The sequence below is a fragment of the Pleurodeles waltl genome, chromosome 3_2 (assembly GCF_031143425.1).
Source record: "Pleurodeles waltl isolate 20211129_DDA chromosome 3_2, aPleWal1.hap1.20221129, whole genome shotgun sequence".
Lineage (NCBI taxonomy): Eukaryota > Metazoa > Chordata > Amphibia > Caudata > Salamandridae > Pleurodeles > Pleurodeles waltl.
In genome coordinates, this window is record NC_090441.1 from 33,878,492 (window position 1) to 33,905,473 (window position 26,982).

General features: G+C 42.3%; 1 protein-coding gene across 3 annotated transcripts in view; it reads right to left on the reverse strand.

Annotated features, from left to right (window-relative positions):
• The window catches only part of CAMKK1 (calcium/calmodulin dependent protein kinase kinase 1), a 1,090,978-nt gene that overhangs the window by 615,276 nt on the left and 448,720 nt on the right, over positions 1–26,982 (reverse strand). For all 3 annotated transcript variants that reach the window (XM_069226681.1, XM_069226682.1, XM_069226683.1), the window contains 2 exons: positions 18,005–18,052; positions 3,552–3,605 (listed from right to left, as the gene is read on the reverse strand). In XM_069226681.1, the coding sequence (XP_069082782.1) occupies positions 3,552–3,605; positions 18,005–18,052 (102 nt within the window). The remainder of the gene's footprint in view (positions 1–3,551; positions 3,606–18,004; positions 18,053–26,982) is intronic.

Below are 26,982 nucleotides of genomic sequence, written 5' to 3' on the forward strand. Positions count from 1 at the left end.
GCTTGCAGCAAAGAAAAACAGCTATACACATCTGGGAATCAATTAGCTGGGAGGCTTTGCACTTCCTAGGCTGTAATTTCCACTAGAGGGCAGTAGGAGGGGTTGCATCATGGTGGGAGTAAGAGTGGTGGGATCTGAGAACACCCTCTTTGAGACGAAGAAGCAATGTTACTAGCGTAGAGGTAACACGAAGTGGGGGGAACATTTGCTCATGGGCTCTGAGGCAGCAAATCAGTTAGAATTTCTTGGTTCCAAGGTCTGTTTGCAGTGCTAGGGGTGCACCTGGACTGGCACTCTGTGACACTAGCAGCACTGTTTGTAGTGAACAAGACTTGACAGGGGTCAAACTAGAGGGCTAGAAAGCTGACTTTCGCTGATGTACTCACATGTGGACCCAATCCCTTAGCTGTAGGTCATGCCAGGCATTCGAATGGCACTGAGGTAAGGCAGCTCACTCTTGAGAAGGGAAGCTGCAGGGACAGCGAACACGTTCTTTGCAGTACTGAAATGTCACATCATCATTCAATTGAAAATCGAGTACAGTTGGAGACACTGGAGAGTTAGAAGGAAGCAACACACTATTTCATAATGGCTTAGCTAAGCTATTTTTTTTTTTTTTTTTTTTACTACGAATGGCTCAGACTAACCAGAGAGCCTTGGGTAGTGCAGTAGGTCACTTGAGACCTCTTTCTGTACAAATCTTAGCTCCTATTTTCAAGGAGGAGTTGAAAAGTTCCACCTTCCCAGAAGACAGAGTGTGGCATGCACTGTGGAAATGTTTCTTAAACCCTAAAGCTCTGCACATTTCCTGAACTACAGAGGCTATAAGTGGGTACCCCGTCACTTCCTATCTGAAGAGGGACCCAGCATCCGTGTATGACATCCATGATCACCTTTTTGGCAAATGCATTTGCCTTAGCACGTGCACATTGATATATTTGATCCAATGGAAAAACGTACAAACATAAATAAGAACATACATTTAGGTACAGTATTTAGGCATTTGGATGATTTCCATCTAAATGTGGACAAAGGGGTCCAGTGGAGGTGAGTGGGCAGCAGGGGATGGTATGGTTCCCTTCCCAATGTTGTAGGCTTTGAACAGAAGGGAAAAATGGAGCAAACCAATGGGTAATTGTGGTATGAATCGCGCCATTTCTGTTGACATGGTCAACAGCATGACACAACAAAGTGAGATTAGGGAGAAAATATTTGGGGGCAACTGCCCTTTCAGTGCTTTCCCTCCATGCTCCATCAGAATCCTTTTGCAGTTTTGTTTTGTGCAAGTTTATGAATCCAAGGCAAATTCCTACAATTTAGGCAACTCTTTTTAATAGGCCTAAGAGATGCAAAAGTTTGAGAGATGTACATCGTCACATCAGAACTTGGAGATAAAGCAGCGTTTTGAACTTTTTATCAGCAAATGTGTGTCCCCTAGATACATAGGCTTCAGAGAAGTGGTGTGAAGCACATTTAATAGTAAGTTTGGAAGGTAACAAGGTTTCATGTAATCCCGTAAAATATTTATAGTTCTTACTTGGGATACCCACTGCAGTCAGGAAACCTCAGTGTAACCAGAAAAGCCCAAATCATTCAAAATCTGTACTTTGAGTGTACAAGTGTGGTAATTATATGAGAAGCAAGAATACAGGCATGTGTGCAATCAATTCAGCAATCTGAGTGTACATGAGGTAAAAGTCTACTTTCAGCTACTTCCACAGACTGCCCATCGTTTTTACCGGCCAGGAGTCAGCTATGGTAATTTTTAGGGCATTAAACATCATCATAATCTACACAATCACAATTGGGTATTGGTACATCGTTGAGTTAAATATGGGGCTTTGTCAAGTGAGAGGGCTTGGTGAGGCAATATAGTTCCCCGTGCAAGGCATTTGGATGAAGACAGGCGAGGTTCAGAACAGCAAATGGACTAGGGTGCTATAAGAGATGGACAGTAAAAGAATTACATACCATGACAGTCTTGCTATGATTAGGTTTTGAGGTTAGGAACACGGCAACTATGGTATGAGGCACGGCAATAATAAAGGTGGAGCCAGAAGCTATAGTCTCAGAAGCCTCTACAAGGTGGACAGCTGCTGCCACAGTTTACAAACATGGCAGAAGGCCTGCACAACTGCATCAAGTGCAGTGGAGCAGAAGGCTATGTTTATCTAATATCCGTGATCCTGCACCAATATCTCTGAAGCAAACCCCCAATTCTTTAGGAAAGTACAGTGTGACTGTGTTATTTTCAGGCAGACCTAGAGAGGGGGGAGATTAATGCTTGTTTCAGACTCACATAGGCGTACACTGCCTCCCTGTACCAATGCAATGGTTAAGTGGTGCCTTTCTTTGCAAAACCTTAGAGAGCTTTAACAAAGTCACCTACTCAATATCCACTCTCTGCAGTAACACACCATTCCCACTAAAGTGAATACCTGAGAGACAGTGACTAGTCTAGGCAACTTACAAATGACTTAAACGTGGTCTGCAGACAAGTGTCTCTCCAATGCTGAGGTGTCATGACTTAGATAGTGAAGATGGGAAATTCAAAACTATAATTTACATTAATTAGCTTATAGCCCTACCTTTGTTACTTTGGTAGCAAGATACTGGGTGCCATCATTAAACTGGCCTATGGATCTAAAAGCGACCACCAACACATATTACCTACTTAACTAAAGAGGCTCCTCCTGGAAAGAAAAGGGTTTCCAGATCTTTCTTGAGTGCTTGTGTGAAGATGAAAGATGACTGGGTAAAGCATTGGGGCAAACAGGACCACATCTTTTGGCCCACAGGAAATGGAAACGCGATGAGGTACTGACAATATGGATGTATAAGGATTGAGAAAAAAGCAGCACACCATGAACCACATGGTGGTGGGTGGAGTATAAGATAATATGTTAGCAGGATTCAGAACAACAGGAAACCTAGGTATTACAACCACGAGTGTTCCATTAACAGGAAAAACAGTAGCATATCTTGCACCCCTGTTTTGTGACATCAACCGTGCTGTAGGATTTAATCCTTTGTGGGTATTGATCATTATTTACTTTGCCAGACAGCTGCTTGGGTATGCCACATTTTTGTGCCCATTTGCAATTTATGTTTGTGTGTAACTTACACATCTATAAAGAATATAATGCAGCTCACACGTAGGCATATAATGTGTACTTTTTAATCATGTGTAAATTATGCATCCATAGTAGGGGCATTGTGGTAGCAAATACCTCTTCTCTAATATCTAGTTTTATTCGCTGGTACTTAATCGTATACCTAAATCTTGTATTATACCAAATACTTTAAAAGGCTTGGGCACGGTCATCCGCATGTAATGTACCCACCACAGAAGTCATGACAACATTTTCACGTTGAGGCAAAATAATGTATTTTTGTTGTTGTTCAAATATGCTATTCTCTCACCAGCTGTCAATTTACCCATGTTGGTAATTTAGTTTGGGTGAATTGGAAATTTGCAAACAAAAGCGCCAACTTTTTACAATAATGGGACTATAATGCAATGTTAATAAAACAAATACATTTATACTTACATAGTACTTGTCATCACTTTGATTGTAGGCTAACTTCACAACACCATAGGAACCCTGAAATGCACCAATAATATTTCTGTGATTGCTGCCTCATATCAGTGGATCAGTGAGAGCTGATGCGTAACATCTTTGTACTCAGAGCAACATAGGAAATCATACAATGTTATAAAGATGTAAAACAATGTAAAGAATAATAATATTGAGTTGAAAAGATCCACATGCAAACTACTGCTGATGCCCTCTGTTTATTTTTATTACTTATCCACATACTATAAGTACACCTCTGTCCACCAACTATCTTTTAGTGCTTTTGCTTCCTCACATATAGATTGAACCGTTCAAACATGGATGGGAGAAAAACGATTTTGACGAATGCTGCTTGATTATAAACTTCTAATTGAGAAAGCTAAGACGAGCTGCAAACTGTGAACAAGCTGCAAGGGTAGTTTTTAAAAGGCCAACAGACAAATAGGTGTAACTTGACAGACACAACCTCATTAGAACAAGGGAGCTTGAGATGAGACAACACGAGAAAGGTCTCTGTTGGCAGAAAAACAAATCTTCTCATAAGATGGAAGCAAATGCATGGGAATTTTTTCACCAGTGGGGAATATCACAGAATTAAAAAAGCCTATGGCAGGGAGGTGAGGCTTGGGGTTATCTAAGATGGTCACCTCTGTTAAGGCTTCTGCTCACCTCACCACCTGGTCATTCAGCTGAGGAACCGGTGACAGAGGGGACCATAGTCAAAGGCGGTGCCTAATAACCCTCTAGAGCAAGTAGCCACTGGTCCTGTTGTGGAGGGCTTTCTGCAAGATCAGAGAGCAGGAAATAGCCTAGCATGTTCTGCTGCTTGCACAACTACATTTTGCATCGTAGGCCTATGGGGAAGTGCTTGCAAACCATTTTTACTGACTCAAGACACCCTAGCTGGGACCAAAAGCACTCACCCACATGGCGGAGAACAGGCATATTAGATGGTGTTTGGGTGACCATAACTGTTCTCAATGGAAAGAACATAGTGATTCCCCCCAGCACGTGGTATATCCCATTAAGGAGAGGGAGACGACAAAAAACTAATCCTGGAGTCGGCGGTGTGAGTTAGACCTTCCCTCAGATCCAAGCCAGCGGGTGGACAAACTATAGGGTGCCTTGCCCGCGTTTATAACACTTTGATGTGGAGTTGTTTTTATGCATTTTTTCCTTCTTTAAATAAATAAGCCTGGCGATAATTTCTACCTTCTGTTCGTCTCTCTCCCCGGTCCGCCATGGCTTCTGGTTATGCTGATCGTGTGGAGGGAAGACGAGCCCTTTATTTGGCTCACTTCTGGGATTAGTCCTGCGGGGGGGGGGCACCCATAAATCTCACATGACAGCTTGGACGCACAGCAGACGTGCACAGCGGGTGCACTGCTGGTGCACCAAAAGCAAACCCATCTGCGGCCATACACCCGGACTGAGCCTAGTCCCAAGACCCCTGGATCTCTTCCTATTCATACTTATTTTAGATCATTACTTGTCATCAGAAATAAAGGTAAACCTCGAATTTGTATGCTGCATAATTGTCAGACTCCTGCTAATCAGTATTTAGCTTAAGTTGTAATTTTGCTTTAACCCTGTCTTAGAAACCATATCAATAACTGATTCTGTAGAGCACTTATCATGCTTCCATTATGTCAGTGCATCTAAATAATTCACTGTCCTATTTATTTCTTAATACAAGATATCTTATAAAACATAATCAAGAATTTGCCAACCTCATGACGCTGGACTGCCCTGACATTGCCTTTCTTACGGAGACATGGACTGATGCTGCATCAGACCCAGATTTTAAATCAGCCATTTCAGAAGGCTATGATGTATTTGGAGTAGATAGACAAAATAAACGAGGAGGAGGGATTGCGATTATATATCACAATTACTTTAAGACTAAATTTAAACCCTTCTCCTTGTTGAGTAGGGAAGCCCTCTTGTTTAGTTTGAAAATAAGCAATACCTATGCTTTTAATGGCCTCTTGATCTATTGGCCACCTCAGTGCTTTTGAATAAAATACTTACCTCTGGACTTTTTCCATCAATTTGGAAGAAAGCATCTATATTGCCACTTTTAATAAAACCCTTGCTAGGGATAGGTCTATAATTTTTACCAATGAGGTAAAAATTATAGACCTATCTCCCGCCTCCCCCTTCCGGCTAAAATTGTAGAAAAAAACTTTAAACTAAGAAACTACCAACTGTCTCGATCCAGTACAGAATGAATTTAGACCCAATCATAGCACAGAATCGGCCCTTGTAGAAGCTATGGAGTTAACTAGAGCCATTGATGATGATGGAGGCAAGGCGGACATGATCTTGAATGATCTTTTGGCCACTTTTGATACGGTCAATCATTCTCTTTTGATTAACCGACTTGACTAACAAAATTAAGGGTGTAGCACAAGAATTACTTACCTGCAAGTTTTAGCCTTAGAAAATTTTACCTGCCTCCTTTTACACTTCCGTGCGAAGTCCCTCAGGGATCCTAGCTTAGCCCTACCCTTTTTAATGTGTACATCACCCCTTTAATTTAACTTATTCAATCATATGGCTTCACAGTACTTTCTTATGCCAATGACACCCAGATAACTGTGTCAGTCTCTTCTAGTCCAGATAAAATGGTAAAACAGTTTCATATCTGTATGCAGAACATTATTAAGTGGATGCTGACAAACTGTTTGAAATTTAACTCTGAGAAGACACAGGTGTTGTTGTTTGGCAATAACACTTCCTTTTGGCATGCTGCTTGGTGACATTACAATTTAGAATCACTTCCTTCTTCAGTGCAAAAAGCAAATAATTTAGGGGTTACGTTTGATGTCAAACTTGCTTTTACCTGTCACATTAATCAGGTAAGATCCTCTTGCTCCGTGACACAAAAAATCTTGAAGAAGGTTCCTCTGTTTCTTCCCATAGAGATGCAAAAAACAGTAATATGGATTTTGGGAATCTCAAAATTGGATTACCCACTCATAATTTTTTTTCTCTACCATGGCAAAAAAGTAATTGTTCCCAAAATAAAAAAGGCTCACAGGGGAGGAAGAAGCTTCTCTTAATTTAAATGCAAATGGTGGAATTCATTACCTGACCATCTCAGTTGTGAGCACAATCTTTTAATATTTAGGAAACAACTTAAAACCAGGATTTTTACTTCTTTTGCTAATTAGGTATTATTATTCTTTTCTTTAATACCCTGTGCAGACATATAGCGCCACAACGCCAATTGGTATTCACATTCTCTAAAAACTTTTAACATAACATACTCCCCCGCCACAAGGATCATGTGAAGCAGCAGGGATGCAATAGGTGAGCATCACAAAGTCATTGGTGCTGTGGTGCCAGCACGGCCTGCACACCACTCTCATATCCCTGTCCTCAATCTTCAAGTTGCTGAGGCAGAATTGCAGGATATCAGTGCCGTGACCCCGTGAGGTTCCTGAAAACCATCTAAATGTGGATAATCTCAACTACCTCATTCAGTCCTAGATGTTCATGGTGAAGAAGATAAAAGAAATGGGCACAGTAGATGCCGTTTCTGTGCCCCTTGAACTGTATGTTGGGGGAAACAAGCATGCACTATCTATGACATACTTATGAGTACTTGGAAAGCACCCTACCTCCCATAGCCCTTTTCTCTACCTAAAGGAAGTGCACTGTTCTCCTGGTTTAAAGGTCTGGGGGGCAGTGGGCTGTTACTGGTACATCATCTAGAGTATATCTTTTGGCACATTCACACTACTTAACAAAAGAACTACCGAGGTACGTACTTAATAAAGGCTGTTTCCAATCTCTTGAAATATACAACACTTGTTGCCCACCTATGCCCTTAAGGCCTTTTATTTGACCTCTGAGCTAGTTGACTGCCACCATTACATGCCTCTTATAATTGGAATACTCTGCATCTGTAGCAGTGTGAGGAGCGTCCTCTGATCACCTGTTGCCTCATATCGAAACCCAAGGCAACACACCAGCTCCTTTTTAGGGTCGAGCCTGCGTTGCATGCACTCGCGCATGCGAATTGCAGTGAGACGCTTTAGTTATTGGAAAAGGGCTCGGAGCCCTGTCGACATCACATCAGTGTTTTTCATTGGTTGGTGGGCTTGCCTATTAAAATCCGCTTGCTTTCATTAGTCGAAGGCATGCACACGTCATGCATTTTCCGGTGCCTAGCCCTCCTCGAGCGCATCGACCAAGTACAGAAAACATGCGAGGCTCGCTGTTTTCTGTCCGGCTCGTGGACTACTTTTTCTCTATTTTACTAGCGCGATTTCGCTTGGCAGAAGTTGAGCGCTTTACACAGTTAATTGCACTTTTTCGGGTTACGTACATAAATACACTTTTGCCGATAGGTGAAAAGTCGGGTTAGGAGTTTACAACGCTATCAGCTCTAACATGAGCAAACGCGAGACCCGTTGCATTGCAAATGCTTGTGGTATAGGTGTTGGAAATGGCCCTTTCTGCAGGGTCAGCCCAAACATTTTGCCTTTTACCCTCCACGTTTTGCTGCATTTATTTTTGTTGGCCTTAGGACTCGGAGCCCTTTAGCAATACTTACCAGTGCCAAAGTGCATGTGCTCTCTCCCTAAACCATGGTTTGACTGATATGTACACAATTAGCATATTTAATTTACTTGTAAGACTTTTGTAAAGTTGTATACCATATACCCAGGTCTGGAAAATTAAATGCTACTAGTGGGCCTACAGCACTGATTGTGCCACCCCCTATGGTAGCCCTTTAAACATGCCTCAGCCTGCCTTTGCAGAGCCTGTGTGCAGTTTGACTGCCACTTTGACTTCGCATTTAAAACCTCTTGCCAACCCTTAAACTCCCCTTTCATTACACATAACTCACCCCTAAGGTAGGCCCTAGGTAGCCCATAGGGCAGGGTGCTGTGTAAGAAAAAGGTAGGACATGTACTTTTAAGTTTCACATGTCCTAGTAGTGAAAAACTCCCACTGTCGTTTGTGAGGCCTACCCTTCTCATAGGCTAACATTGGAAATTCCTTATTATACTTTTAAGCTCTAATTCCTGATTAGAAGGAGTAACTATGTCATGTTTCATATCTTTGGAATGAAAATGATAAATCCTATTTACTGGTAAAGTCAGATTTAACATTATTGTTTAAGAAATGCCACTTTTAGAAAGTAGACATTTCTCTGCTCTTAGAGCTGTGTGTGCCTGCAGCCTGTTTCAAATACACGCTTGGGGTGGATGAACGCTACATTTTGTGCATTCTCCCGAGACAGCCATAAACACAGGAAGGTTAGGTATGTCTGAGTGCCCATCTGCATTCATCTGCATTCTGATGACCCTACCTGGGCAGGAAGAATGGGAGGGGATGACACACCTCAGTAAGCAGTGCCTATCCCAACACAAAGGGCTGATTACCCTCTACTGATAGTCTGGAGCCAGGGCTGAGGAAGAAGGATACTTGTGCACTTCAAAGTCCCTTCTTTGAAGTCACCCTCACTTCAAAGACACATTTGGGTATCAGTATTGGGTCTGTGACCCCTCCAAATCAGACACTTATGGGCCTACAACTGGACTCTGTCAGAAGAACTGCTGTGCTGCATTAAGGACTGTCACACTGCTTGACTGCTGACCTGGAAGGACTGCTTTTCTGCTGTACTGCCCTGCTGCTCTCCGACCTTGCTGAGGTAGAGCTAGACTCTGTCTTGCCCTTTAAAGGGATCTCCAAGGGCTTTTTTGTTTGCCTCCTCTTGCTTGAGACTCAGAAATATCAAAGTCTTTACCCCTGCTCCTAAGCCTGGTTCACTGGAAGTGAACCCAGATACTTGCTCCAGTGAGAATCAACTCTTCGCCTGCTGCGAGAGGTAGACCCAACACATCACCTCTTTTGCGGGAGTATAACTGGCATATCGCACTTGGAACCAGCGCTTCACCATTGCATCATCACCGCTTTGGAACCACTGCATCGCCACCACTGGTAAAAGAGGATTGGTGCATCCCTTCACTGCGTGGAGAAAACCAGCCCAATGGCTTCAGAACCAACGCATCAGCATCACATTGGAACTACTCCATTGCAGACACCCTGAAGGAACATCAACAAATCCTTTCACTGCATGGAGAAGCCCATCTCATCGACTTCAGGATCTCAGCATCGCAGCACCAATGCTTCGCCTTCAGAACTGATGCATCGCCAGCACTGTTTGAGGGAAACCAATGCATCTTGCACTTGCAACCAGGATCAAGGTACTCTGTCCCCCAGGCCTGCATGGCTTCTATACTTGGTTCACGCTTTATTGTGGTCTGCTCGAACTGTTGAGTGTGCCCCGGTTCAGCGTGATCTCAAGTAACCCCAAAAGCGATATTTGCTAATAAGCACTAGAACTTTTTCTATTCTTTAAAAATCCATGGTTTGACTCAAACTTATTGGATTTTTTGTCTCGATTTTTTTATACAATTATTGGCTATTTTCCTAAACCTGTGTGGAGTCTGTTTGTGGTGTTTTGATTGTGTTACTGTGTGTGTGTGTGTGTGTGTATTGCACAAATACTTTACACATTGCCTCTTTAGATAGGCCAGACTGCTCTGTGCCAAGCTACCAGAGGGTGAGCACAGGTTATCCTTTAGTGTGTATATGACTTGTCCTGACTAGAGTGGTGGTCCCTCCTTGGAATGGGTGCATACCCCTGCAAACTAGTGACCCTATTTCTGACAATAAACTATCACCAGAAAATCTATTGCATTTTAGCTGATGGCTTCTTTTTTCTGCATGCCAGAGATCACTGTTGAGACACTAAGGCAGCTGACTTCAATAAGAACAACCATAGGGTCAAGTCAGGGAAGATACTGTGACAATGGTCACTAAGGAGAAATCGATAGAGATATATTTGGCTTCCTTTCAAACCCAACTGTACTTGACACGAAGTAGGCTCTAAGTTGGAAGTGAAGATCACATTGAACAGTTATCTGGAGGACCTGGTCAGGGGAACCAACTGTGTAATCGAAGGAAGAAAAAACTGACTTGGAAGATCAAAATTAGTGAAACAATGTTGGGTTCTCAGGCATATCAAAGGGCTCCGAGAATAAACTACGTGTGATTCTTTTTGGCAATGTTTCTACCAGAACTCAGACACCAGGTCTAGGACCCTCTACTGGAATTCCAGGGGACTCATTGGATTTCCCTTTAGAACACTAAAGATACTAACAAATTTGGCACCTAAGGCCTATCCTAGTCTGCTTTTTTGCATCATCACTAAGTTAGACAGACTATCTCTAATTAAACTTTAATTCTGTTAGGAAGATGGCTCCCGAAATATTGTATTGTTTCTTTCCCCATGCAAGATTTACTAACATCCATACTTCTTACTGTGAATGTCAGCCTGTTCTCTAAGGTTCCTTTACTAATATGGTATGAAAATGAGAGCTCTGTCAACTTGTGTGGAACAGTACTTTTTATGTGGGCTTCACTATTCATCTCTATTTGCACACAAAGCACTGCCGCCTAACTGCTCCTTATTCCTTTCATTATTACATTCATACCACCTGTATTGCTTTAGCTTTTATACTGGTAATGGTACACTCAGGATGGTTTTGTTGCACCAATATGTCTTGTTGTTCCATAGGTAATGTTTGTCTTTACATGTGCAATAATGTATCTACATTAAATTGGCTCTTCTACCAGGTCATGTTGTATGTGTGGTGATGGGTTCCCCGAATGATTCATCCTTCTGTAGAGAGTACATTGGTTGGTGGTATTTTGTACTATCACTGACTGGGAGGAGTCTCCTATCTCATGACTTACTCTTGAAATCTTTTTCAGGCCCAGGTTGTACATTCCATTTGTTTATTTCTCTCCTGCTTTGTGGTATCTGAAAGTACCTCAACTGCTAATCTCTAGTATGCTTTCCATGCTTCTTCTCTCCTTCATATGGGAGATTGTAGAGGAAAACATATTACTGGATGATGGCAAAATACCCTTCCCTCTTTACCATGACATTTCTACACAGATTGCCATTCCCCAGTATTGCCATAAATTAAATAAGCCTTTCGACCAAAAGCCTTTAAACCATAGTCACTGACTGTAAACAGCCTAACCCACTAAGCAAAAAGTAAGGACGTTTTATTGTACCTTGGCACAAAGCCCCCTGATATCACTCTGGCCCAGGATATGCACATTCCCTCTGTTGAATCAGAAAAGCTTAGTAGGGCCTGGACTGGTAGAGTAATCAGTTGTAACAGATCGTCCAGGCCCACTGACTCCTTTAACCTCTTTGCCTTCTGCTAACGCTAAGCGATGCAGAGTGGTAATCATGATTTGTAAATTTTTGCACCACACCATTTAAAGAAATTGATAGATCCAATGGAAAGATATGTACTTGTAAGGATCAAAACACTTGTTTCTACACTCATAGTCATTTCTGTATATGCGTCCAATACTGCAAGATCCCATTTCTTAGAAACAGGCTCTTGGCTCAATACTGGTAATTTTCAGGGGCGACTGGAGTGTACCATTTGGTCTTATGTTAGATTTCATTGATTGGATTTACCAAAAGTTTGATTCATAGCACATATTACTCTCTTAAGAGGTGCACAATTTGCATATTGTTTTTTTATATTTAGAATGTTTTGTTATGTTTTTATAATGCAGTTTGCCAGACACTAAATGTGTTAGGCACTATAAAGAATAACCTTCTGCAAACCCAAAAACCTCCAACTACTGATTACGTGAAATAACTCAGGATTTGTGGACTTAGTTACAAAAGAAAGGTAAAGTGACCACCACTGGCTGTATTACAGAAGTGCCCTGGGAACGCATTAGGCATTTTGCGCCTGCTTTGTGTGCCTTCGGGACACCACTTTGGTATTACAGAAGGGGCCGCAAACGCTTGTGAAGCCCCTTCTGTAATACAGATAGCACCGGCACACATATAGCACTATCATTAGAGGGCAATCTCTTATTCGCATGGGGGCATACCTCCATGCAAAGCAACAATCTCTTTGCCCCTGCACCTGCCCCATATTATGGAAGTGGGCGCAAAGGCAAACATGCATTTAGGAGTTGCACTGAAAATGCACCACAAAAAGGTGGCACACTTTCAGTGCGCCTCCTAAAGGCATCCCTTCTGGAGAGATAAAAGGCAGCCCGACGGACCCTCTGCCCCCTTAAACCATGTCCTTGCAGTTGGGCATAGTGACTCTGCTCCCTTCTGCAAAGGGAGCTCTAATCCCTCTCAAAAGTGTATGCAGGTTGCCATCTACACAGAGCAGCTTTTAAACAGCTGCTCCATATTTCTCTTCCATGTGCTGCCCTGGGGGCAGCACACATTCGCGGCTGCCCAGAGGTTACCACATTCTACAGAATAGGGCACACTTTTCCACTTTGAAGGCAATGCACCTGTTTGAAGGTGCGCCGTGGCCCAAACAGGAAAAGTGCACCCTCTCTGTATTAGGGCCCCAGATGTTGAAAAAGGCCTTTCCTTTAACTGACCGAGGGCCGATGGACACAGATTGGAGCTGTTACATTGTCTAACTGCAAAAGAGAATGGTAATTGGTTAAGTCCGGAAAATGCTCAAGAGTGAGAAGAAAGTCTAAGAAAATGTTGAATGAGTGTAGAAGATCGAGTCATGTTGCACCCAAATCAACCTCCACCGAAACTTGTTCCAGTTGCCAAACTGTGAGAAAAGAAGCACTGAAAACAAACTCCAGACTTTGAAGATCCCGCAGGAAAGAGCGTGCACCTTTGAAGGACTGAGGAAGTTCCTGGAACTTTACTGCTTATTGTATGTCACACATTTTCTACTCTGTGAATCCTGTCCTGTGTTGCTGCTTATATAGCTGTAAGGGAAGCCTTGGGTTGGATCTGAAGTCAACATTCTAAGCCTCTGTGACCTTAGGGATGTCATGTTGGATCACATACAAAAGATGAAATGTGCTCTATTTTCACTTTAATGCCATAGACACGGGTACATGGCACAGCGGGGTCTCTTAACATTCACAGTCTCTGGTAATTCTTACTGCCAAAGTTTGCTCATTTTAAGCGCCTACTTTAAGCACAGACGCTATTGAGAAATGCAAACGGGCTATAATTTTGGGTACCAACATTATTGTTTGTATTTTTCTGCCTCTGGAGTGTCTTTATTTGTATTTATTGTATTTTGCTCTGCAACAGGAACCCTTGGCCTCGTTTATTTTCCAACCCTTAACTCTGCCTGGAAAGCAGGGACGGACGAGGCCACTGGTCCAGGTCATCACTGTAGCGGCCTCATGACATCTTACCTACCTAGGCCTGCTGCTCGCCAAGGTAGAGCAAGGGTTATTTTTAGACGGTGTTAAGAGTCTAATCTTTTAACTCGCTCGTCTCGTTATAGAAGATCTGCTTACTTTCAACTGATCCTGAAAGCATACTGATACCCGCTGAAGAGCTAGACACCCTTCCAACTTGTCATAAGGGGAATATCCCCTTTTGTTAACGTGTCTGTGTTTTTTCTTTAGTTTAAGTTTACAGATTGTTAATTATCTCATTTGACTCGATAGGAGGAAGACCCTTTTTATCAGCAGATGTTGCAAACGTGGACCTATATATTTACTTTCTTGCATCTTTGTATGTGACAGTATGCATGCAAAGACACACAGAATCACACGAACGTACACGTTTTTGTTGAAGGGTCAAAGGGAGGTGGATGGTGAGAGGGGAATCAAAGGGGCCATCCGGTGAATGGAGTCACAATAGGTCTCAAAACTCAAGCAGGAATCAGGAATAAAGGGACATTCTGGAAGAACTATAGCTGCTTTTTAGAGAGGATTTGGGTAAATAGATGTTTTGCCTCTACATTGGAACGTTTCCCTCACAGGAAACATTGTGAAGAAAAGTGGTCTGTAATATGTTACAGACACTGAATTGTATAGGCAGGAGTTAAGATTGTTATTTAAAACTAAGTATATAATAAAAACATCGCACACTTTTCTCTGATAGACAAGCAGAAAGCCAAAGAGAAGCAAATGCACATTTCCTAAACTATAATAAGTATTTGCAATGCAACGGGTCTCGCATTTCTCCGAGTTAGAGCTATTGGCAGTTGTAAACTCCCAACCAGACTTTTTTTTTTGCCTCATTAAATGGAAAAAAAACTGAGCGCGATCGCGCTGCTAAACAAGTGAGATCGCGCTGTGAAAAAAGAGAAAAAGTAGTCCCCAAACCGACAGAAAACAGCGAGCCTCGTATGTTTTCAGTACTTGGTCGCTGCGCTCGAGGAGGGCTAACCACCCGAAAAGGCATGACATATGCATGCCTTCCACTAATGAAAGCAAGCAGATTTTAAAAGGCAAGCCCACGAACCAATGAACCACACTTACATGACATGGGTGGGGCTCTGGGCCCTTTTCTAACTAGTACAGCATCTCGCAAGTGATACCCAGACTCGACTCTAAAAATGCTGATGTGAGTAAATGAGTGATTTGTTGTCTGTGCTGCCAACAATCCTGCTCTGTGCATCAAGGCACACTTGGAAGTTGCTGATAGTAAAAGAAGTCCAGTTTCTCATTTGTAATTGTGAGCCAGGGGCTTCAGCAGTCTGCCTCACTCTTGACTCCCTATAGTTCTCAATTTTGACAGCACATTCTGGGTTAGGTATACAGACCAATTTTGTATTCGCACACTGTCCCGTTCACAAAATCACATGGTTTAAAACTGTAAACTGGTGTTTTGACAAGTATCAAACCCATTTTGCGATTGGATAAAGCATTTCGAAATAACAAAATGGGTTTAATGATTCTCTGTGAGTTGAAATAGGAGGCGGTGTGTGTGAGGGGTGGTCCCTCCTATTTGCGATTCATAATGAGATGTATCAATGGTTTGCAACAGCATATGCAGTCACAAACCACAGAAATGTTATCAAATCCTCAAAGACGATAGTAAAAGATTTGCAACGTGAAGTTGTCACTCTGGACAGCTTCCCCTTTCGGCAATTGCGTCAGGCAGCCTCACGTGGGTGGGGGTAGCAGGAAGTCCTCAAAGGGATGCCTTCTCAAACAGAATTTATGTTTTTCTAAAGCGGCACCGGGTACTTTAAGTAACATCAATTGCTTACAATAAAAAAAAAAGTATCAGTACTGACTAAAGAGAATGCTTTTTCTCTTCACTAGATAGCTCCTTTAACTAGCATAAACTATTAAATCATGTGCCACGTAATCAAATGGTATTCATAGCCCCTTGTATTTGTCCAGAACTGAACTCTCTAAAAAATGCTAATTTCCAAAGACGTCAATAGTCTGCTCCTATTTCTTTTTAAACCTTTGTGCCCTACACAATGAAACAACGCCTCTATTTACCAACCTAGCAGCGCCCTGCCACCTGTCTCAAGCAGAGGCCCCCAAAACTCTTTGGAATGCTAAAGTACCTCTGCATGACAGCAAGAAACCAATGATATCTTTTGAGAACATTATTTAATGCTACAGTCCTTGGCAGACGGTATTTTTGATGCCAGCTTCAATTGCTGAAGGGGAAGCTGTCCAAAGTGACAGCTTCCTCTTTGCGTGTCTTTTACCATCATCGCCTTTGACGATTTGATCAACATGAAGAGGTTTTCGTAACAACGCAAAGATCCGGACAACTTTGTGGTGCAGCCCTCTCCCTTCAAAGGCTGTTTTGAGATCACAAAGATTCTTTTCGGCAAACATTTATGACAGCAAAAAACAATGATATCCTTTGAGAAATCTCACACTATCCAACCCACTCCTCTCCCCTAGTTACACAGGGCTTGATGTGGAAAAGGACAGGACAGAACTCACCCAGCGTGATGGAGCGTAGGTGATTATGGCAGCGTTCCAGCTTTTTAACCCAGTCAGAATTAAATTGAGCCAAGTTTCGGACTCCAAATCCCCACTAATATATATCACGAAACCTTTGTTCCATGATACATATAAGTGGGGATCTGGGGAAGGGGTCTGCTCCTGCTCCTCGTCTTCCAAGGTCCCCTTCCACATTCCTTTCAATCCTCAGCCTTAGAGCTGGGAGGAAGGAATTTATGGTGGGGCGGATGGGAGGAGTTTCAGTGTGCTTGAGTGGGGAGAATGCATTCAAGGGACAGAGGAGAGGAGGATCTGCCAGTCTCAACCATGTCCCTTTACTGCTTGCACACAAAGTACAGGATTGAAATGAAAAGATTTTCTATCCTAGTTCCCACCTCTCGAATGCCAACTTCATGCCTGAGGAGGGGACTGTGGAAAGAATGGTGGAGAGGCCCACCCAGCACATCTTCCACCCAACAATCACCTGATAGGGAACTGAAAGAGGGAAAATGAGGATGGAAGGAGTGATCACCCCTGCCCAAAATCTGTCTTCACACCTCCAGCTCCTGATCCCAGCTATGAGTAGCAGAAGAGAGACACAAAAACTGGACCCGGGATACAAGAAGCGCACATAACTGAACTAAAAGGACCATTGAGACTCAGAGGTTAGTCATAGAATACAAAGATGAGAGGACTAGAGGAAAAAGACAAGAGGTGAACACTAGTGAGAGAAGAGAGGGCCAGAAGAGGTAGAGTAAGAAGAGGTGTTGTGATATTGAGATAAAGAGAGATAAAAGGGGCCTAGGGGTATGAAATAGAAAATATGGTCCAAAGTGGGAGTCAAAGAGGAGGACGGCACAAAGCTCATATGGAGAGAAGAAGGTTGGCACAGATGTGACAGAAAAAGAAGAGAGACAGGCGTGCAATACAGAGATACGAGGTGTACAGGTGAGAAAGAGAGAAAATAGAAACACATGGGTGAGAGACAGATGAGAAGGAGAGATGTGAAATATAGGATAGGAGATACACACGAGGCACAGACAGAGGTGCTGAGCTGTGAATTGAGAACATGCGTACAACTACACTGGGGCTGTGCAGATCTACCTCCTTGAATTCTCCTGCTGGGAAAGACTTATATCCGTGCTGGAAACAGATGAAATTCGGGGCTTTACTTCCAAGGATATTGAAGGTTGCATCCACAATGGAAAATGAGTTTGCCTGCTGAAAAAACTATGCTCATAGGTTCTGTGGCTTGCAGAGGTGCATGTGGATGCAGAGGACAAAGCAGACCTGAGTGGTATTCCCAAACGACTAAAGTACTGAAGTAGATTGGCTGTGAGAAAGGATCCATGTCTGAAGTGGAAACCTAAGTACCGGTGGCCCCTACTGGCAGCCACCTGTTCTAATTACGTACTGGCTGAAACTACCAAGATGTAAGGGCTTTTTCGAAAAGGCATGCATATTCTAGACACAGTACTTTAAAACGGATACTGCTATGAGGTTCTATGAACGGATCCTTCTATGACGTTCTATTAACGAGACACCAATGAAGTCTCAGTAAGAGCACCAAAAGTAAATCACAACTTTATTTGAGACTGATGCTGTTATAACACTTCATTATTAATGTCATATACATGAAACAGTGGAAAGGACGTACATACCTTGCCAATTTCACTCTGTAATTTGTATTGGTTTAGCTGTACACAGTCCTATAGGGAAGGAAAAGAAGATGTGAATCACCATATGTTACCACTATTAGGCAGTATGAATTCAGCACATTATTCCAATGTGTATTTAACATCACTATGAGCAGAAAACTGAAGTTTGGTCAGTGAGGAAACAACTTTAATTTAGAAATAAGAGCGAATTTGTTGCCCTGAGCTACATTATTTCAATGTCCATTTAAATATACAGGTGTCAAGCTGCCATCATAAACGGGTAAACATAGCATCACTGCTGTTGGAAGTAGGTGGACTCGAAGGAGCTCAGCCACAATGCCAAACTGACCTTCCAGAGCATTGTTATTTATTTCTGCTTGTATAACGTGTGAAGCAAAGATAGCCGGGGACCCAAATCCAGAATACTGGAGGTCAGCAGTGTTTATTGTCCACATCTTTGCCAGCTCACATAGAGACTTCCTAATTAAGAGGAAAACATATTTTAATCCGCACAACTAGTGGCTTGTAGACTTCTGTGGCTATCAAGGTAGACCAGAGAACCAAGGACTTCCGAAGTTATTAACTAGTTGCCTCGTAACCCAGTTATAGGCCTATCTCAGATTTAACCAGTACATACCTTCAGTCACAGCAGTGGCCATCCTCTGCCAGTTTCTTCACACCTCTACAAGGGTGCCAGCAGGGGGAGCTACATTCAGGATGCAGGCTAAGGGTTGAGTTAAATAGACAGGAGCTGAAATGTACTGGGTTGGGCGAGGAGGTATCACAGTAGTGACGTATGCACCACAGACCTGACTGGTACTTGGAGTCTCTGTTAGAATCAGATTGCTCAAACTGGGCTCTTTCTGTGCTAGAGCACTCCATTACTGTCCATTCCTCTGCAGTCCATTTGTAGTGCAAACGGATTTGTGACCTTTTTTAGAATTAGGATGCTACATGCTGTCACCTGTATTAAGCAGTGGCTTCTCTCTGCAAGTCCAGTGGAAGCTTCCTCCACTAATATTTTTTCAGTACTTCAGAGTACAGGTCGTATTAACTTAACCTCGCGCAGGAGTACCCTCACAGTGGCACAAAGCTCACCTGCAAACTAGCACAATTTCACACAGAATACTTTCATTTGTTAATATTTTACTTCAAAATCCTTCATATTTCATATCCATACTGGTTTCTAAGGTCAGGCAACTTGGACTTAGGTTAGGTCAGTACCAGGGTTTCAAGACCATCCCCAACTATCCAGAATTGTAGTGCCTCCTACCCCTATGAGCCCAAACAAAAATTCTACCGGTGTCGATTATTGTTGTCTTGCACTTGTATAACATCGTGTGCCATCACACTGGACATTTCAGAATAGTAATACAAACAGAATGACAACAAGCCAGAAAGAGTTTTGAAGGCAATTGATCACAATAGAAATTAGTCAACATAAGAGATTTTCATAATAAGGACAAGAACCAGACCTCTTTGTGCCGCCGCCATCTCCATTCAATGGCTGTTCTGATTCCATAAACATTGATGACAGCAAAAAAAAACAATTTTATCTTTTGAGAAATCTCAGACTACCCAAGCCACTCCTTTCCCCTCGTTACTTAGGACGATTTAATTACGGGCAGACGGCTCGCTGTTCTGCCAGGGGGACGAAGTAAATTACTCTGTTCCCATGGCACAGGTCTTCACCCATTACATTTATAAGTGACTGCCAGTGGTTCCGGACAATGCTTTTTACTGTTTGCCTCAGGGAGGCATCAAGCTGATGCAGCCCTGCACTTAACAGTGCTCCCCTCGACTATGGAGTCATCTCCCACAGCGAGGGGAGCATTACTACCATTTTACTGTCCCTCACTGCCAGGGTTTGCATGGCGACGATGTACAGTAAAGGAAATGGTTATACGTTCCTTCAGCTTAATTGGGTGGGCAGACATATAGCCATTTCTCCAATGGCCCTTACTCTGTCGGGCTGTCGGTGATGTTCGGCTATGGCAATGACGCAGCAGTCAACGCCTTAGCCAAACCTATGGTCCGGTCGCACCTATATCGGACAGTCGGACCAATCATCTTGGTGGTACCTATACTCTGTCACCAGTATACATACTGCCAACATTAAAAAACAGCCCATTAGTTTCCAAACAGTACATAAGTCTTGCATCACATATCTGACATCAATCCTTCCAAATGTAAATGCATAATACAAGACTGTAATGATGTCTTCAATATTACAAGCTTAGCCATTTAAGTAACTCGCTCTATGTTAAAAGAAAATCTTACAAAAATGCAGTTGTATAGAGTAATATTCTTTATTGTATACTAAGGGACTCATAAACAAAGGTACTTGCAAATGTAATTGTATCTTGCACACAAAAATAGCCTTTTAGGGGAGTAGAACCCCGTTCAGATGTCAGGGAGATGAAAGCTCATGTGATTATTTACAGGTCACAAGTTCGGATTCCAGCAAGGTTGAATCATTCTTCTGTGCCCCATAAATTGAGTAATGTTAACACTTGCCAATTAAGCACTTCGAAGAAACAGAGGTGTTATATAAACTGTTATATAAAAAAGCAAGTTAATATTAATATTCCCAAAAATTGACTTTACAATTGTAAACAGGTTTATTTATATGAAGATGTTTGTGTGAGTAAAGCAATTTCCAGGACTGGGGAGCGAGTGCCAAAAAATCTTTGATTTGGGCACTGACAGAACTTTCCGTGACCTATTCCCACCCTGAAACAGGCAGAGATTCACTCTTCTATCAATCCAGGGGTATGTTCCTTTTCAGCATGTGAGTGGCTATCACTGGTGCAGCAGGAGCAGTGGCACTGGTGTCCAGGTGTGTCAAATGCCTCCTGCGGCACCTGTTACAGCTGTACTTTAATACCCAATCAGGAGGTGGTGGGACCCGTTTTCCCACCTGGCACCCGAGCCGATGTCACTTTTGCTATGCCAATGCCACCACTTTAATACAGAAATTAGCAAGGAACACTCTGAAACCGGAGGCGATTGTACGGGAAGAGTTTTTTCAAGGGAAACATTTTTTGCATGGAAAAGTCTATCCTTTGTATAAACACACACGAGGAATGTCCTTCACATACAGGCACGTAGAAACTTTTTTACTAAATATTAAGAATTTCGCCTAGTCAAATTTATATAAACAAAGGATTACATTTAGGAAACACTTCTATTTTCTTAAGAATGTTTGCCCTCCACACAGGAGGAGGTCTGTGTTTACGTCATCACCTGAAAGCCCACAGCAGATACGCAGTGCTCAGAGTTAGAGGTGAAAATTCAAACATCCGACAAAGGATATTATAGGAATTCCTGCCAGCAGGGTCTTCCCACAAAGAGGCTCCTCACATGGCAGATACAACTATTTGGAGGAGAAGCTTCTGACTCCCTGGTGGATACATGTAAGTGTAAGGAATTTCTATTGCTGACTTGTAGAAGCAGACCATCTGACATTACATTATGCCATGCTTGATATCTGTGGTGCATACCGTAAATCAGGCATTAAAAGAGAGAAAGACCTTCAGGAAACAATGAAATTCCACCATGATACCATGAGTGATAATAACCTCCCATTTTGTCTGAAATTAAGATAAATTTTAAAACTTTTCTTCATTTTGAAGAAGGCATAGATATAATAATTTTGTACATCATTTTAACTAAAATTAGTACCATGTTTCTTAAGTAAAGGAAGTTTGAAGAAATGTTTTGCAGTGAATAAAATTATTTTTCACATGTGTTTCTGCAATTGGTGGACTGTGTAAATTATTTTAGGAGTACCATTGATTATAAATTTTTCTAGAAATAACATCAATTGGTAGAGAGATTAAATGCCTGCAGAGGTGACCACTTTCTTCACTCACTGTTGTTATATGCAAGATAACACCCATGAACACCTTTACATTGCTGCCAATTTTTCCTTTCACCTTGCAATTTGCCTGATGTTTAGGGTTTTGGCAATTGTCTGTGGAATTCCTGATTTTGAGAGATTGCTCAAACTGCAAATTTGGTACTTACCAGAAACACCGTTGTGTGTGCCCTAGATGAGGTAAACCTCCCTTAGCCCCCAACTGGCTCCATGTGCATAGGCCCTAGCTGGAGGTAGTGGTTACAGGCTTTTACGGTGAAGAGCAGCAATGAGGAGAGCTCTACAATGCATTCTGGGGAGAGGGAGACCCGCCTCTGAGAGCACTCTGAGGAAGGAAATTCTACATCAATCTGATTTGTTGGATTTTTGTACTCTGAGCAATGCACCGAACACTGATTGCTCTGCACCCCTGCCCAATGGCCAGAACTTGGAAGTAAAAGCTGCAGCTTCATTCGAGCATATCAAAAACCTTCGGGTACGCAGACCTTTGTGGACTCTGCTGTCGCTGATACTTCCGTAAGAAGAGCTGAGTGCATCCTGTTGCAGCCTGGCCTGCCACTCACCTTGTCCATATGGAAGGCTGCACTAAGTCCAAGAATTCCAGAGAGGACAATACAATGGGTTGAAGTTCTGTCTACACTTCAACAGACACCAGAGGATTGCAGTGTCATAAAATTGCTTCAACAAGTGCAGGTGAGTGTTAGGACAGGAGCCGTGGTTCCTTGAATTTACTTTTATTCAATATAAGCAGTGACAGCCCGGCCCAGCTGTTTTCCTCACCAACTGACTTCTCTCCTTCCTGGAATCTCCTGAGATTCCAGAAGCAGCAGCTCAGTTGCCAGGAGACAGCATGACTCCAGAGTGGCACATCATTTAACATACAAGAATATAACAGTGACCCAAGTAGGGACTCGGTATGGTGAGCACACTCACTCTGTGCAGCAACCTGTATTTTTTCTTCTTTGTTGACCTCGCCTTTTGCTTGAGATAGGCCAGTGTGTTCTAGAGTAAGGCCTTTGTGTCTACGGGCTAGCACAGTATTGCTGGATGCACCCTCAAGAAATGGCTTCTACACTTTGAACATAATTTTTCTTGAAGTCCACCCCTTTCTTCATCACATATGATACCCCAAATGAGGAGTCACTGACTTGGAACTTCTACAGCCTCAAGGTTGTGGGGGCTAGCCTAATTTTAAGAGGCTAATGTCACCTGACCATAAACTGCATGACAGGTTTTTTCTTACTCACTTTCCCAAACGCAAAGGCATGGCTCAGTGAATTTGCAAGTTGCTTTCTCCATGTACTTCGCCATTCCAGAAGTGCTCCAATGTTTCCCTTAAACATTTAGCAACCATAAACAGTATGTAGTGTTTATAACTAGGTACTTGTCTTACCATTTATTGTATATCGCGTTTATTGTATCCCTTTTACAACTAGACCTAATTTCCGCTGAAAGTACATGTAAAGATGTTGAGGTATTATTAAGGTGTCGTGCATGTACAAAAACTCAAAACTCTGGCTCAACATTCACATCTCTATTGCAACTGAGATAAGTGTGTTAACTAGGTTCAACCCCACGCCACCTCCTATGAGCTACCGCCCGATTGCTTGTCCACAGCTACCCGTAGAGTTAGGGAGGACTGGGAGGCAAAGATTCCATAGCAAACCCAGTAGTGAATGCCTTGGTTAGTACGGTATACTAGCGCTTTCACCTTTGACTGTGGTTGGTTGTCCCTGCACTGCAAGGGTCTCAAGAAAAGCCTGACAATTTACAACTGGGATTTGTGGAAAGTATCATCAGATTCATGCTCACGTTGGGCTGGTAGAACTATATAAATACACAAGTAACTGCTATTTTAATTAGCCGACCCATCCACTGTTTCAAAACCAAAGAATCTGTTCCCTTCCATAATAGGTAAACCTTTGACCATTTACAATTCTTGAGTCACTTGAGCCTAAAACGATGCCATTTATCAAATTAGCCACGCACTATTTATGTTAAAGTCCAGTAAATGTATATATTTCTAACAACTAAAAATATGTAAAAGAAAGGGCCCAATTGTGTTGTATCCTATCCTAATTAAAAGAATTCACACACTTACTAATTTGCTCGTTTCAACACAAAACTAGTTCAGACCATTACTGGGATGATTGCCCAAAGCAGTAAACTAAAGCCAGTTACAACAGAAAAAGAGAAGAAAGTGACAGAACCGAATATGCTACCTAACCCCTACCTTTCACAAACAAAATGGCGCCGTTAGAGAGTCCAACTTCCCATAGTTAAAATAAATATATTTTTGTGAATTAACAACATTACACCTAGGTCCGCAATTAACAAATTTTTAGTGTAAACATGAAAACCACGTATTAGATCAATGAGGCAGCAGCAGGCTTTATTAGCCGATTTTAGAACCAATACATGTTGATCCTTAAAATCAGTTGGATGCTATTGTTGCAACTGGTGCAACTCTATCAGGGGATCCCAAAGCGGGCGCACTACAGCTGGGTCCACAGCAGATTATCAGGACAACCATTATGAATCACTCTCTACCAGGAATACTATCCGTTTGTAAACTTATCACATGCGGAGATCTTTAAAATCTTGTATGGACCTCGTTTTATTTAGTAGAACCATAGTTCCAAAACCTGAAGTAGAATCAACGGCCTGCAATTTTCAAAAATGATTAAATACACCAATTTAAAGGTGCCATCCATGATGATGTAACAGTCTCTCTCCGCACATAACCAGACGCCAACAAACAAAGCAACCTTCTAGAATGCTTACTGTTGGTGTTTGTTAGAGGTGCAATACTGGGTAAATATAACTGTTTTTCCCTACAATGGATGGCAGTTTAAAGCACTTTTTTCTGTTTACCAGTGGCCTGATATAGTGCGTTTGTAACTGACGCACTTCTGCTCATGCTCTGCACAGGAAACTCCGAATCAGCTATTCATTTCCTTTTCACCAGAAGCTGTACAAAAGTTGTACTTTTACAGCTGTTTAAATCATTTTGAATTTAAATGATAATCCCCAGAATATTGAATAATGTGCCCAGTTTTAATGCATTTATTGACAAGGCCATGCTTCCCTCAGAGTGCCTACAGCAGAATATTCAATTTAATGTACATTATATCAGTTTTGGAAGAAAACAGTCAACAACAGTTAACAGCCAAGTACTCATTACCTGGATTCACAATTACATATAACAAAAAACTCGAGCCCAGGGCGATTAAGTTCATCACAGTACAGCAACAACAACTCACTCATTAGCTAAATTATATGAGCAGTACTGCCTTCTAAATGATTGAGCACTCTCGGCAAACAGAGCTTTGTCAACGCTGTTCTCTTAAAAGGGTATGCGCACATGAATGCTCCTTGATGCCCCTGAAATAATGAAAAACAAACACAAATCAGACCCAGAAAGAGAGGCGCACGCTGCTCTCTGAAACAAAAGCAGTGTAAATGCACAAATGACAGGTCTGTGGGGAATCAGAGTTTAACCAAATTAGCCGAATTATTGGGCCAGTTTGCATTCAGTAGTCCTTGACAAGGAAAGGGCTCTAGTGTTCCATGTATTTCCACAAAAGATGATGTGGGAGCTTTTCAAAGCATGCATGTATGTAGAAAGGGCTGAGCTTCTAACAGCCCTGAATTTAAGGAGGAAGCCTACATCCTCACCTTATACAGAAGGGTTCACCGATGTCTAATGCCCTAATTGACCATTGCCATCTCCCACTTACAAAGCTCTCAGAGAATCTGTTACTCGCTGATTAGCCTATGTATCCACCAAGTCATGGAGAAAGGAACATATTACACAACACTTACACAGCTACTACAATAAAATGATGTGATTTTATATACTTCTACCTACCACACTTCTGCTGTTTCTAATTGTTGTTAATGATAAATGTTATTTTTATGCCTTATGGCTCTTTATTTACATTCTGCAGAAGACTGAGTGTAAAACATAGGGTTACTGGTTGTGGGGATCAACCCTACTCAAGCAGGCACCATAATCCTTGCCAGGGTAAACTCACAAGCAAACCCTAAATTCACCTGTGCTCAGCCCTTGGCTAGCTTGGCACAGAGCAGTCAAGCTTAACTCAGAGACAATGTGTGAGGTTTTAGTTTAACACTTCAAGCAGTAACACAGTGAAAACACACCCGCAAAAGGCTCCCACACCAGTTTAGAAAAATAGATTCATCCTAATAAATAAAACAAGCCCAAAATGACAAACATCCAATCAGTAGAATCGGAGCTAAGCAGGTTTAAAGATTTCAGTAAAAACAGCTCCAAAAAGTATAAAGCGCCAACTATGAATATCTGGTTGTGCCGGACCTGGGCAAAGTCACAATTTCAAGCCAACCACGATGGAGAGTGGGCCGGCTATGGGGACCCAGTTAGGCCCGCTCAACACAAGCCCCTTAAATCATCAGCGTTGTGGAGCTGCGAGGTCCTGTGTCATCGTCGAGGACACTGTTGATGAGGACTTGCGATGCAGAGTTCAGCGTCGAAGACTCACTGTGGAGGTGAGGGGATGTGTTAGTTCTTGCAATGAAAATATGCGTACGGATGTTGGTCTAACTAGGACCTGGTTGTAAAACCTGATGTGCATCCGATAAACAATGAATTGGTAAAATTATTGTCACCTAAAACACATTCCGACACTGTGTAAGGAATTTTGAGTCTAGGATGCTGCAAACGAAACATGCTGGTGTTTGATATAGTCATACTTGGCATAACCTCTGACCAGGAAGAAAAAAGGTAGTACAGCCTCAAAACACACAGTGGTACATCAAGAGAGGGAAGAAACAGTCCATGGTCCACCACCTCCTAAGTGCAATGCATATTAGACAGAAGTGCAAGCTCCCATTAGAGGCACACCCCCAGGGACACGTAACACAGGCAGAAAGAGAAATAGTTTCCCTCACACTTAATAGATGCATTACAGAACACAGAAGTACTCATTTCCGTAACAAAAAGAAGCACATAACAAACAGCAAAGTGTAGTGTTTTCTTGCATACAGGACAAGCACATCGCAGTCGTGAAAAGGTCAGAGCCTCGCTGCTCAGTGAGCCATGCACCACACACCCATAGGA